The 13,210-nt window shown below is 44.1% G+C and overlaps 1 protein-coding gene across 1 annotated transcript in view; it reads right to left on the reverse strand.

Moving 5' to 3' along the window:
- Nucleotides 1-11,784: 11,784 nt before the first annotated feature.
- The window catches only part of LOC146980434 (protein NLRC3-like), a 34,202-nt gene continuing 32,776 nt past the window's right edge, over nucleotides 11,785-13,210 (reverse strand). Inside the window, exons 5-6 of the mRNA XM_085785659.1 lie at nucleotides 12,633-12,679; nucleotides 11,785-12,494 (exon numbers count right to left, since the gene is read on the reverse strand). Coding sequence (XP_085641785.1) covers nucleotides 11,935-12,494; nucleotides 12,633-12,679 — 607 coding nt within the window. The 3' untranslated portion in view covers nucleotides 11,785-11,934. The remainder of the gene's footprint in view (nucleotides 12,495-12,632; nucleotides 12,680-13,210) is intronic.

The following is a 13,210-nucleotide window of genomic DNA, read 5'->3' on the forward strand; positions in this document are numbered from 1 at the left end:
TAATCTACAACCTGCAGCTGGAAAGTGACCAGTAGCTTCACCTGTCAGGTACATGAGCTGCAGTACAAGCAGGAAGTAGCTCAACAAGGAAATACTCAAGGAAAGTACAAATACCTCACAACTGTACTGCACTAAGGTCGCTTTCACACCTGAAAGTCCGGACCACGGTCCGGACCAGATGGAAGAAATGATACATTGTTGCAATTAAGTTTTGGTCCGGTCTGTGTTCACACTGTCCTTTGTCAAAACGTACCTTTTTTTGTAAACAAATGACATGCGGTCTACAGGTCGTTCAGCTATTGGTCAGAAGATTTGCCAGGGAAAATCACTTTCGGTCAACAACAACAATGGAGCAGCAGCAGCGTATAGCATTGGCTTTGATAGCTATATTGATATGCTGCTGCAACCAGGATAGATGGAGATATGTGGGCCATGACATGATCCTGAGGACACGTTACCGAAGGAGGAGGCGGGCCCTTATGGGTGCCTATGATATGTTTTCTGCGTATTTATTACACAGAAGACGAGTGAGGTATGTTTTCAACATTAGCCTACGTCATTTCTAACCAGGAGTAGGCCTAGGGATGGGATATGAATCATTAAAGACTGTATTGATTTCCGACGTAACGAGTCCTTTTGCCGGTAGTTTCCGAGGTTTCCGACGCTTTGGTTAACGCGTCAGCTTCCTCCTCCTCTCTGTCGGGCTGCGAGCGCTCACAGACGCTCTGCCTCCTAGCTGGTAGCGGCACCTACCGGCAGTGAATCAAATCAGTAACAGCAGGGGAACAGAGGACAGACTGATGTCAGTGTTCCTCATTTTTTCTAAACTTCACCCAATATTTTGATGTCAGGATATTTTATTGACATTTTTAATGTTTCCAGTGAGGGATTGAGTTTATATAATGCCTTTGCTGTAATATTACTGTTGCTGCTCTATAAACATTTATTCCAAATTTAAAAAATCTCATCCTCTTGTTCTCTTGAAAAAACATTTTTAAAAGCAATTATATAGTAATGAAAAACAAATGATGAGAATATTGATTGACAAATAAACCAGCAAAGAGTGGGCTATATAGATAAGTAATATTGATAAAATCCTAATGATACCCATCCCTATGAGCCAGTTACTTACAGATGTCCACCATTAATCAATAAATAAATTAGAAACAAATTATATGAAAGCTCTGTGTCTCTACAGGAGCATGTGGATCATACCACGCCCCTGTAGCTGGTGGCGACACATCAGTGAGACCTGGACTGACACTGATTGGGTAGCCAATTTCCGCATGAAGAGAAGCACCTTTCTGCACCTGTGTGACATCCTGCGGCCCAGCCTGACATGCCAGACCACCCCATACAGACATCCTGTCCCTGTGGAGCTACGAGTTGCAATATGTCTGTGGAGGTTGGCAACCAACTTGGAATTTCGATCCATCTCACACTTGTTTGGTGTCGGCCTGTCCACTGCCTGCAGGATCACACAAGAAGTTGTGACAGCAATAAACACAATCATGAAACCTCAGTACATCAAGACCCCATCTACTGCAGAGTTTCGGAGGATAGTGCAGGGCTATCGTGATAGATGGGGGTTTCCGCAGGTGGCAGGGGCAATAGATGGGACACACATTGGAATCCTGGCTCCAGCTGATGACCCTGCTGACTATTATAACCGCAAGGGTTTCCATTCACTGATCCTGCAAGGTGTGGTGGACCATAAACTCAAATTCTGGGACATCAATGTAGGCTGGCCAGGAAAGGTGCACGATGCCCGAGTTTTGGCCAACTCATCTCTGTACACACGGGGCCAAAATGGCACATTGTTGCCAGAATGGACTGAGGTGTTTGAGGGAGTGGATGTGCCTCTGGTCATTCTTGGAGATGCTGCTTATCCCCTGTTGCCGTGGCTTATGAAGCCATTTCCCGAGGGCAGAGGAATAACACCTGAGCAAACAAGCTTCAACTATCGGCTCAGTCAAGCAAGAATGACGGTGGAGAGGGCCTTTGGGCGGCTAAAAGGCAGATGGAGATGTGTCCTAAAGAGATGTGATGCACACATTTCCCTTGTCCCATACATCATCTCAGCATGCTGTGTTTTACACAATTTTTGTGAAATCCACAGCGAAGAATTTATTGATGAGGGACAAGAAGAACCAGGAGATGATGAAGAGGATCAGGAGGATGGAGAAGCTGAGCCAGAGAATCCCAACCAAGCTAACCAGGGTCGCCACATTAGAAATGCACTGTGTGCATATTTTGAAATGTAGATTTTCAAGGCCACCATTTATGCAGCAACAACTACTGTCACATCCCCACAAATGGAGAGAGAGAGAGAGAGAGAGAGAGAGGGGAGACAGACAGGTGAGACAGAGACAGAGACAGACAGGTGAGAGAGAGAGAGAGAGAGAGAGAGAGAGAGAGAGGGGAGACAGACAGGTGAGACAGAGACAGAGACAGACAGGTGAGAGAGAGAGAGAGAGAGAGAGAGAGAGAGGGGAGACAGACAGGTGAGACAGAGACAGAGACAGACAGGTGAGAGAGAGAGAGAGAGAGAGAGAGAGAGAGGGGAGACAGACAGGTGAGACAGAGACAGAGACAGACAGGTGAGAGAGAGAGAGAGAGAGAGAGAGAGAGAGGGGAGACAGACAGGTGAGACAGAGACAGACAGGTGAGAGAGAGAGAGAGAGAGGGGAGACAGACAGGTGAGACAGAGACAGAGACAGACAGGTGAGAGAGAGAGAGAGAGAGAGAGAGAGAGAGAGAGGGGAGACAGACAGGTGAGACAGAGACAGAGACAGACAGGTGAGAGAGAGAGAGAGAGAGAGAGGGGAGACAGACAGGTGAGACAGAGACAGAGACAGACAGGTGAGAGAGAGAGAGAGAGAGAGAGGGGAGACAGACAGGTGAGACAGAGACAGAGACAGACAGGTGAGAGAGAGAGAGAGAGAGAGAGGGGAGACAGACAGGTGAGACAGAGACAGAGACAGACAGGTGAGAGAGAGAGAGAGAGAGAGAGAGGGGAGACAGACAGGTGAGACAGAGACAGAGACAGACAGGTGAGAGAGAGAGAGAGAGAGAGAGAGAGAGAGAGAGAGAGGGGAGACAGACAGGTGAGACAGAGACAGACAGGTGAGAGAGAGAGAGAGAGAGAGAGAGAGAGAGGGGAGACAGACAGGTGAGACAGAGACAGACAGGTGAGAGAGAGAGAGAGAGAGGGGAGACAGACAGGTGAGACAGAGACAGAGACAGACAGGTGAGAGAGAGAGAGAGAGAGAGAGAGAGAGAGAGAGGGGAGACAGACAGGTGAGACAGAGACAGACAGGTGAGACAGAGACAGAGACAGACAGGTGAGAGAGAGAGAGAGAGAGAGAGAGAGAGAGGGGAGACAGACAGGTGAGACAGAGACAGACAGGTGAGAGAGAGAGAGAGAGAGGGGAGACAGACAGGTGAGACAGAGACAGAGACAGACAGGTGAGAGAGAGAGAGAGAGAGAGAGAGAGAGAGAGAGAGAGGGGAGACAGACAGGTGAGACAGAGACAGACAGGTGAGACAGAGACAGAGACAGACAGGTGAGAGAGAGAGAGAGAGAGAGAGAGAGAGAGGGGAGACAGACAGGTGAGAGAGAGAGAGAGAGAGGGGAGACAGACAGGTGAGAGAGAGAGAGAGAGAGGGGAGACAGACAGGTGAGAGAGAGAGAGAGAGGGGGGGGGGGGGGCAGGTTGATATTACATCATATTGAGAGATGTTATTACATCGTTAGTTTTTGGATAACATAATACTGTGTATGGTTTTAAAGGTTGTATGCGTTGTAGTGTTGTAATTGTTTTGTTTGAACTTACCATACTGTTCTACCTGTGTTGATCCACTAGTCATTATATCCACATTACTGATGACTGTTAATCAAAATTTGTACTGTATTCATTCGTACTGTGTAAATATTTTTCAGAAAGCAACCAGAGTCATCCCACAATATTGTCAGAATATTTATATTGAGTTATTTGGTTGAAAATGGTATGTGATATTTGATTTTGTCTAAGGACATCCTAACTGGACACTGGGAACTCTGAAGTAAAAATTTGTCATCCATAAGATTAGGCCAAGGGAGAACAATTCCATAGAAAACGTTTATTGTTACAATGTTATATCAAACAATGTAGTATGCATTACAAATATATGCTTATTATGAGGTAACAAAGTTCAAACTGTTAAGCAAGGGATCAATCACCTCTCATGAGGGGTGTAAAATAAAGTCTGAAATGTTCAGAAACTCCTGTCATCTTTTATAAAACACTTATGACAATAATAATATATAAAACTGAAATGTTCAGAAACTCCTGTCATCTTTTATAAAACACTTATGACAATAATAATATATAAAACTGAAATGTTCAGAATCTCCTGTCATCTTTTAGCAAACACAACAGTAATAATATATCTTTGAACAACTTTAAATTCTGGATTAATCAAACAGCTTTACAGACAAGTGTCAGATAAAGAAAGCAAAATATAAATAAAAAGCCTGGTTCACAGGAACACTTGTTTTTGCATAACAGGAACACTAGTGACAGATCCAGTGCAAGTGCAATAAGCTTACAAGTCATGATAGTGTTGGCTCTGGTTAACATCATGGAGAACTGAAGAGGTACTGGGCATACTGTTGCCGTGTGAGCCAGTTGAAGCTTCACCCTCAGTGAACATGGGATGACCCATTGGCTGCTGGGTCATGGATCGCGGTGGGACGAATGAGCTGGCCATGGGTGGGTGGGTGATGGATGGTGGTGCGTTGGGTGGCTGGGTCATGGGCCAGGTACTCGGGGGCATCATTGGACCTGGAGGAATCCAATTGGGGGTAGGAGGCCGTGGTTGTTGCGCAGGAAACAATGCACTCATAAAAGTCCCCATCAGTTGCATTACCATTTGAGTGTTGGCCTGCTGCTGTTCTTGCATTGCCTTGAACCGACGGTCTTCAGCTTCCTGTTGCATTTTGACGAGATTTTCCATGTTAGCACTCTCCTGCTGATACATCTCTTCCCGCTGCCTCTGTAGTTCAGCCATATATCGTTGTATCCCACCATCACCCTGATCTGACTTTGCTTTTCTTTTTCGCGATTGGGCACCCGGAACAGCCCACTTTGAACTCCTCATTCCACGTCTTGCGCTCTGCTCAACCTCAGCAGACCTGCTGGAATTGGTGTCACTGGATGTAGAGCAGTTTGCAGTATCCCCTGTTAATGAAGACAAAATGTTTCAGTACACTATAACATGTGAGTACTAGAGTAATCAACTAATGTAATGCTATACAGTAACCTATTCATCTCTGTCCATACCACATAGTCTACAGCCTAAATAGACACACTCCCCTCCCTTATCACTGGACTGAATAGAAGGGCAATTACAATGTTTGAAATGCATTTAAAATGTTTTTTTTTTTTCTAATCACCTTATACATTGTGAGACTCTACAACTACAACACTGGGCACTTTATTGTAGGCCTATATTTTTTAATAGCCTACTGTGCCTTCTAGTTTTATCTTTTCTTATGATTCTAGACATTGTCTATTAATCGTTTGCACTGTTTTATGAATGCAAATAGAGGAAACACGCACACACTCTCTCGCGCACGCGCACACACACACACACACACACACACACACACACACACGCGCACACGCACACGCACACACACACACACACACACACACACACACACACACACAGGAGCGGGAAGAAAAAAATAATACCTTTATCTGACTCCATAACATGCTCGGTAGTATCACTAGAGCCGGCGTCTTCCTCCTCTGCCGGCTCGTAGGACTCCACCACATTGCTGGGGCTGCTAGTGGGTTTTGTTCCCAAAAAAGAGTCCATGAAGTCATACCACGGGAATTTTTCTTTCTCATCACTGGTGCCACCGCTCTTCCTGAGTGCATCGCGCACTTTAATGTAATTTTGCCGTAATTTCTTTACTTTCAGCCGACACTGCTCCACTGTGCGCTCAATCCCCCTTTCTCTCATCTTATCGCTGAACAGCTTGAAGACCTCGCTGTTTCTGTGCGTCTCCATAAGCATCCGTGAAACCGTGTCGTCAGCCCATATCTCGAGAAGCGCCCTCACCTCCTCGTTCCCCCACGTTTGGCCTCGACTCATGGTGTTTTTTTAACTACGTTGTCAACACACATGCGTCTTCATCCCATGATGCACTGCTGTTTTGGTTTGCTTCCTGTATTTGGTCCTATTGAAAGTCCGATTACGTTCTCACCTGAAGCGAACCGGACCATGGTTCACTTCGAACCGGACCGAGTCCTGACTTTTTTGGGGGACCATGGTCCGCTTGTTTGGTCCGACAAAAGTCCGGACCATGGTCCGGGGGAGTGTTCACACCTGAAATTTTGGTTCGGACCAAACTGAAAAGTCCTAAAGTCCGGACCAAACGAGGCTAGTGTGAAAGCGACCTAAATGTACTCAGTTACTGTGAAGAACCTGTTGCTGAACATTGATCAACACTGGAAAATCAATAATCAGTAAAGTCTCAGGAAAACCCTGATAACAACATAAGGTGTTCAGTATTGATCTGTGATAGGCAGTATTGGTATTGATTAGTGATACGCAGTATTGATCGATGATCCATCAATCAATCAGGCTTTATTTGTATGGCACTTTTCATGCCCACGACAGCTCAAAGTGCTTTACATGATAAAAACAAGGAACACAGGGGACACATATTGGGAGACACAGCCTACTACATACGCATTCACACAAGAACTTTAAAACACTGGAAGTTATGGAGAAAACGCCATCTAACAGTCTGTAATTAGTGATAGGCAGTTACAGCCCATATTGATCAGCGATCAAACATTTTAACTTTTACCTTACCTTAACAGGTGAAAAAGAACTGCCACGAAAGACGCTGGCTCAAACGTGAAAGTAAACTTTGAACAGGCAGTGGGGGGAGGGGAGGAGGTCACATGATCTGTGTAAAGGTCAGTGTATTACTGCCATCTAGTGGTCAGTTTTCTTGTCAAGGGAGCGGGGTATAAAAGGGAGGAGGCCTCTGTCACCTGTCAGCTCTTCCTGTGGGTGTGTGCGCTCACCTGTGTGCATCTCCACCATCCTCCCTTTGTTCTCCCCTGGCTGGCTCAGTGTTTGTGCTGCTGGCTTTGTTTGGACCATGTTCGTGGCTTTTTGAGTGAGTTTTCTTTGTAGAATTATTTGTAATCTTTGTGTTGGTGCAGTTTTCCTTATAGTTTGGTCTTGTTTTGTTATTTGGAGACAGACGTTAGAGTCGGCACCTTCCATTCTATTAGCTCCCTTGGTTTGTGGAACAAGGTGTGTATCAGAATTTTGGGCTATTACTTTATTTTTGATGTCTTGTTTTATTTTTTGTTTTGGGGTGATGCCGTTCACATTATATTTTAATTCTTTAAATAAGGTTTTAGTAATATTGTAATGGGTTAATAAAATGTAGTTTTGTTTGTTTACTTTTTTTATAGTGATAAGTTGGGTGCTTCTTGAATCTGTGTTGGGGAAATTCTATGTGAAGTGTAATGTGTTTAACTTTTTCTTCTTAATAATAATAATAAACAATAAACTTATGCACCCGTATGGAACTCTCCGCCTCCTTTCTCGGGGAACCAAGGGCCGCTACAATCTGAGTGGAGAGACTGGTGTTTTTACTGCTGTTTATTTCTCCCACTTTAAAATATTACACAGTAGAAGAACTGTGAAGTACAGACTCATTGTTCACTGCTGTTTTTTGTGCCCTGCTTTTGTCTGAAAGCATGTTGTGGGCAAAATCAAATCATTTTCATTGCATTAAAAAAAGTTCCTATTAAACCATCCACGGGGAAAACACGGAAAAGAGTGGAGGGACTGCAGGTGTTCACATACGAGGCAACTTAGCTGCGTGAAACACTTTGAATATGAATTTGAAAGTTTGTCTCGGTGTAGGTAGTAAATGGTTTTGGTTATTTATTCTTTTATTATTATTATTATTTATTTTTATTTCATGTAGCATGTAGCAAATACACATTTAAATGTAAGTAACGAGTTTTTGCTTAACGCCAGAAGTTCAAGGGGCCTTATAACATATTTGACTGTTAAATACGTGAAGTTAATAATGCTAATACATAGCCACCGGAATGTAGGACCAGCTACGTGTTGTAGCTTAAGGCTAACCTGTTGATATGAGGAGCTCAGTTAACGTTATTAAAAGTAGGCTAACGTTAAAGCCTAAAGCTCGGATGGTAACTTCTATCCCATTGTAACTGTGGAGGTGTTGTAGGTATACCTCACATCAGGTTAATTAGTTCTTGTTGTAAGTTGTGTAGGCTGCAGTTCACTCCTCTCCTGTGCTCAAAGCTGAATGCAGCTGATATATAACGTTAACGATGGGTTGTGAGTCCCGCTGTATTTCTAGGCTGTAAAACTGTAAACGTTTGCATTGAATACAGAGCTAACCTTAGGATCATTATTAATGTTAATATCATACAATCATTTCACCTGTTGACATAACAGGAAATGTGCTTTACATGTCGTTTTGTTGTAGGGAGCAAGGAGCAGACAGAGGAATTTATAAAACTCCGTGGTCTGAACGACAACCTCTTCACCGGGGCCAAAAACACGGCCACACTAGGATGGAGGTAACTGTTAAAGCAGAAATAAATAGCCACAACTCGGAACTGGAAATCTTTCCCAACCTCCTACTTGAAAACCATAGCGATGCCGCATTCCTAGGCAACTCTATTGAGTGGAATACGTTAACGCGGCCGCCATCTTGGTCAGGGGGAAGCCGTGTCTACTTCCTGCACTAGAGGTCTATCAACCATTAACATCACCACAACTCACTGAATATTCAACCCATTCTCAACTGTTTGGTTTATTATAAATGTCAGACACATATTTATGATACAACAACAACAACAAAAATTTTATTTTTTTTAAATAATTTTTGTTTTTATGTATTAAACATACTCAGACACCCACATAAATACACTGAAATGTGTTCTACAGGGTCTGACTGGTCTGACTGCTGGTCAGACGTTTATGTGTCTATGGTCATGTGACAGTTGAGGTTCCTGTCACTATGCCTCCAGTTGATCATGCGCCCTGGCTACTTGGCCAAAGGGATGTCCCTTTGGGTGACTGGCAAGCGCGCGTGACTCTTACCCGGGAGGTGTGGGTTCAATCCCCGCTCGGGCCCTCTTCACCTTGCCACAGTCAGAAACCCCTGACCAAGATGGCCGCCGTGTTGACGTGTTAGCAGAAGGCGGCATCTCGTCAGTATCTATGCTTGAAAACGTGAAATTGAATGCCACGCCACCTCATGTCGGAGCTTCATCCAACCACTCGGGAAAAGTCGGAGGGAAAAAAAATCTGGTCCGTTTTCTCCGAGAATCAGTTGTCTTCTTTACAAATATAAACAGTTGGAGATATTTTGGACATTAGAGAATCATCACAACAAGAAAAAAAGTGTTTGTTTCTGTGGCGGGGAGAGCTAGGCGCTCTGCGATCGGATTGTAACGTCTTTCCAGGATGTTCCACAGTTAGACTATCTGAGGTGAGTGACTACATGCAAAAACACAAAGTTTCTACTGTTTATAACCTATTGTACACACTGAATATGAGTTCAGTGTCTTTTAAGGATTCCAGTCATTTGCCATAGAGATTTGATTGTTTTTTGAGTGTTTGTTGTGGTTGAAAGAATTGCCCCCATGGGTTAGCATTGTTGCTAACGTTATCCCTAGCGCCAGGTAGCCATGGTAACTCCAGTTTGCCTGCATCAATTGTAGTCGCGTTTTTTGCTCCCCCAACACTGGGTGACCATCAGGAAAACGATTTAGGGGTCAAAAAATGACTTTCTGTCAACATTCTGTTTCCATTCGTACCTGCACGTAGCCGACATGTGGCTCAGTTCTCCGCTGTTTTCCTGCCTCCTCTCAGTCGTATGCGTCTGTTTCCAACTAAGCCTTTTTAATAATCAATGGGTGGATCAATGGATTATCATATACATGTTAGGATGGGTGTATTCGTGTAGTCTTATCTGTCATAAACACGTTACTTGAGGAGAGCAGTGACAGCAGAGGCTCTGAGGCTCTGAGGCTCTGAGCAGCAGCAGAGAGCCTCCACTCTCCCTGTAACAAGCTACAAGTCATTTATTCTGCTGTTAATGACGGTAAAAATGAAACATAAGGTAAATATCCTGCATAGTGATCAGAGCAGAGTCCCTAGCAACGGCCCGTTTTACCTAGCAACGGTCTGGAAATCGACTGCTGGAATTCTTTTTCTGTTGTTGTTCTGGTAATTCTACATAGTCAACCTAGTCAGTTTTCATTTCACCGCATCTATGACTCGTCCAACGGTGCTAACAGACCAGAGGGAGCTGATATCACCATTCGGTAATTTTTTTTTTTTTTCCTGAATGAGTCTAAATCTTATTGAACTTCTTGTATATTCCACAAGAGCACTGGTGACTCCCCTGTGTGCCCTCCTGTGTGTTTTGACCGAAGAACATGAGACCGTCAACGACCAAGTTAGTATTAGAGTTCATGTGAAAAAACGATTCTCTTTGCTGAAGCGGCTAGCTGCCCGTTAGCTCCGTGTTAGCCATGCTAACGTAGCTCGTCTCAGACATTTACCGGACTGGGATCAAATTAATACGGTTTAACATCTAATGACCACAGTTTCATGTTAGCAGAACTGGTTTGTGAACTGGCTGATGATGTGTTAAAGGGATAGTTCAACATTTTGGCAAATTCTCCTATTGCCGTATTCCCTATAGTCATAGCAGCAGGTTCATCACCTTTAATTATCGGTGCATGTTGTTTTGAGATCGGCGGGGCAGAGACGTGAGCTGCCCAGTGAACACAATGGAGGTGGACAAGTTGTGACCTGCACATTCACCACGCTCTGAAATAATCATGTACAATGATGTAACATTACGACACATGAAGCAAATACTTGGAACTACTTGTGCTTTTGAAATCACTCGGCCCAGCAGCCAAAACGACTCGTAGCTGCTGTCACCTGCTATAGTCAGACTTGCCAAATAAAAAACATGGTCTTCAACATGAGTTCATGTTTATTTTATATTTTATTGTGTCAGCTTGAAACCATACAACCATGTGTCGTCGAACAGGAATGTGCACGGCCAATCAAATCCCAAACAATCCATGAACCAATCAATGATCACTAATAAACGAAAATGAAGTCATGAGTGTTAATTGGCTCCAGTTTCCAAGAAACAGCAGTTAGGTAATAATTATAGAAATATATAATAAAAAACAATCAGTCTCAAAGTAAAGATACATTTGAATCTACAAACTTCATGAACTCAGCGTCATGGTAACAGATAAAATCATTGTCTGGTAGGATCAGTAGCTGATGGTTTTTGTGCTGCTCTACATCAGCAGGAAATGTCCATCACATATAAAACTGATTCACATTGTTTTATTTGATTCAGTAAAACCACAAAGAAAAATAAATCACATGTAATTCATTCTATTCAGTGTCTCTACAACATGATGTTTGTTTCCAGTTGTGTTTCTTGTTGTGTGTGTTTAGCTGTGAGCAGCTCACAAACAGCCTGTAAAGTTGAACATGAACAGTGAATGTGTTTAAAATGTGTTTTTCTCCTCAGTGACGCTGGCGGCTCAGAGACTTTTAGCTTGGTGATATTAGGCCTCGTCCTTCATCAGCAGCTGAGTAAAAGTCACCGTGGTTTTTGTCCTGTAATAATCGACGCTTCCATCTTTAAAGGAAGAGGAAGAAGTTTACAAGAATCACTGAGAAGAGTTTAAAACATCAACTGATTTAATCCATGAATGTGAAAACGTGAGTGAGAGACAGAGACAGAGACAGAGACAGAGACAGACATGTAGAGACTGAACTGTCTGTTCAACAGTGAGAAGGTTTCTGTGACAGGAGGAGACTCTGATGCACTCAACACAGACTCAACCAGGAACCAGAATAGAGCCAGAACCCAGGATAGAGAGGTTGAGTGAAGGTGGTGTTGAAGGTGTAGAGGTGGATCAGTGAGTCAGAGGAGACTCTGTAGAAGGACAGAGAGCCAGCAGGACAGTCCACATACACTGCTACTCTGTTAGGGACAGAGGAGGAGGAGGAGGAGGAGGAGGAGGAGGAGGAGGAGGAGGAGGTGATAGGTGTCCGTTTGTCATTGTGCCTGACGTAGTAACCACCATCATCATAGCAGAGCAGACTCCAGGACTGATCGTTCCTTCCAAACACACAGTCTCTACTGTCTCCTTTCCTTCTGATTCCTCTGTAACTCACTGATATATAAACGGTTCCGCTCCACTCGACCTCCCAGTAGCAGCGACCAGTCAGACCAGTTGAACACAGCAGCTGATGATACCAGTCAAATCTGTCTGGATGATCAGGATATGACTGATCCTCCTTCACACGTGTTGCCTTCCTGTTGTTGTCAGACAGTTTGATGGTTGTGTTCACTGTGTTTGTGTCGATTGTGAGTGGACAGGAATCTGATGGAGAGAACAAGACACAGCTGCAGTTATTGATCATGTGATCAGTTATTGACAGTTTGATGAAGACTCATGAGGTCAGTGATGTGACAGTGTGAAGATGGTTGAATGTGCTGCTCAAAGTAAAAACACACTTACACTTCCTCAGACCTGGTGTCAACCATGGGACTCCAGCAGGCTGCACCCTGAAAGGAGGAGGGGGGTCAGAGCAGCACCTTCTCTGTCAGCATGCACACATGGACATTACATGGCTCTCACACACACACTGTTTTATCACTGTGTTCACATGGAGGCTGGTATGTCTGGATGAACACTGAGCACAGAGAAGAAGGAGCTGGAGTCTTTATCTAGTGATGATACAGAGCAGGAGGAGACCAGGAGGAAACACTTCATCATGTCTTTTCTCCATGTCATGTCACTGCAGTGTGAGACACACACTTTCACTCTCTGACTCTCAAGCTGCACAAACACACGTCACAGCAAAGAAGATGAAGACACAACAGGTGGAGCTCACCAGCCCAGATATCCCACAATGCACCAGGAAAGGCACAGGTGAAGACACGTTTGTTAGAGCTCAGTGAAACAGAGAGTTTAGTGAGAAACACTGAGTGTGAACACAACTTGTGTTTGTCTGAAGAAAACTCCTCAGGAAGCTGAAGAATGAGGCTGTGAGCAGGTTTCCACAGGAGCCACAGCCAAGGGCGTCACTTTACTTT

This window comes from Trachurus japonicus, chromosome 9, assembly GCF_045865225.1.
Source record: "Trachurus japonicus isolate A0001 chromosome 9, Traja_1.0".
In the NCBI taxonomy this organism is placed as follows: Eukaryota; Metazoa; Chordata; class Actinopteri; order Carangiformes; family Carangidae; genus Trachurus; species Trachurus japonicus.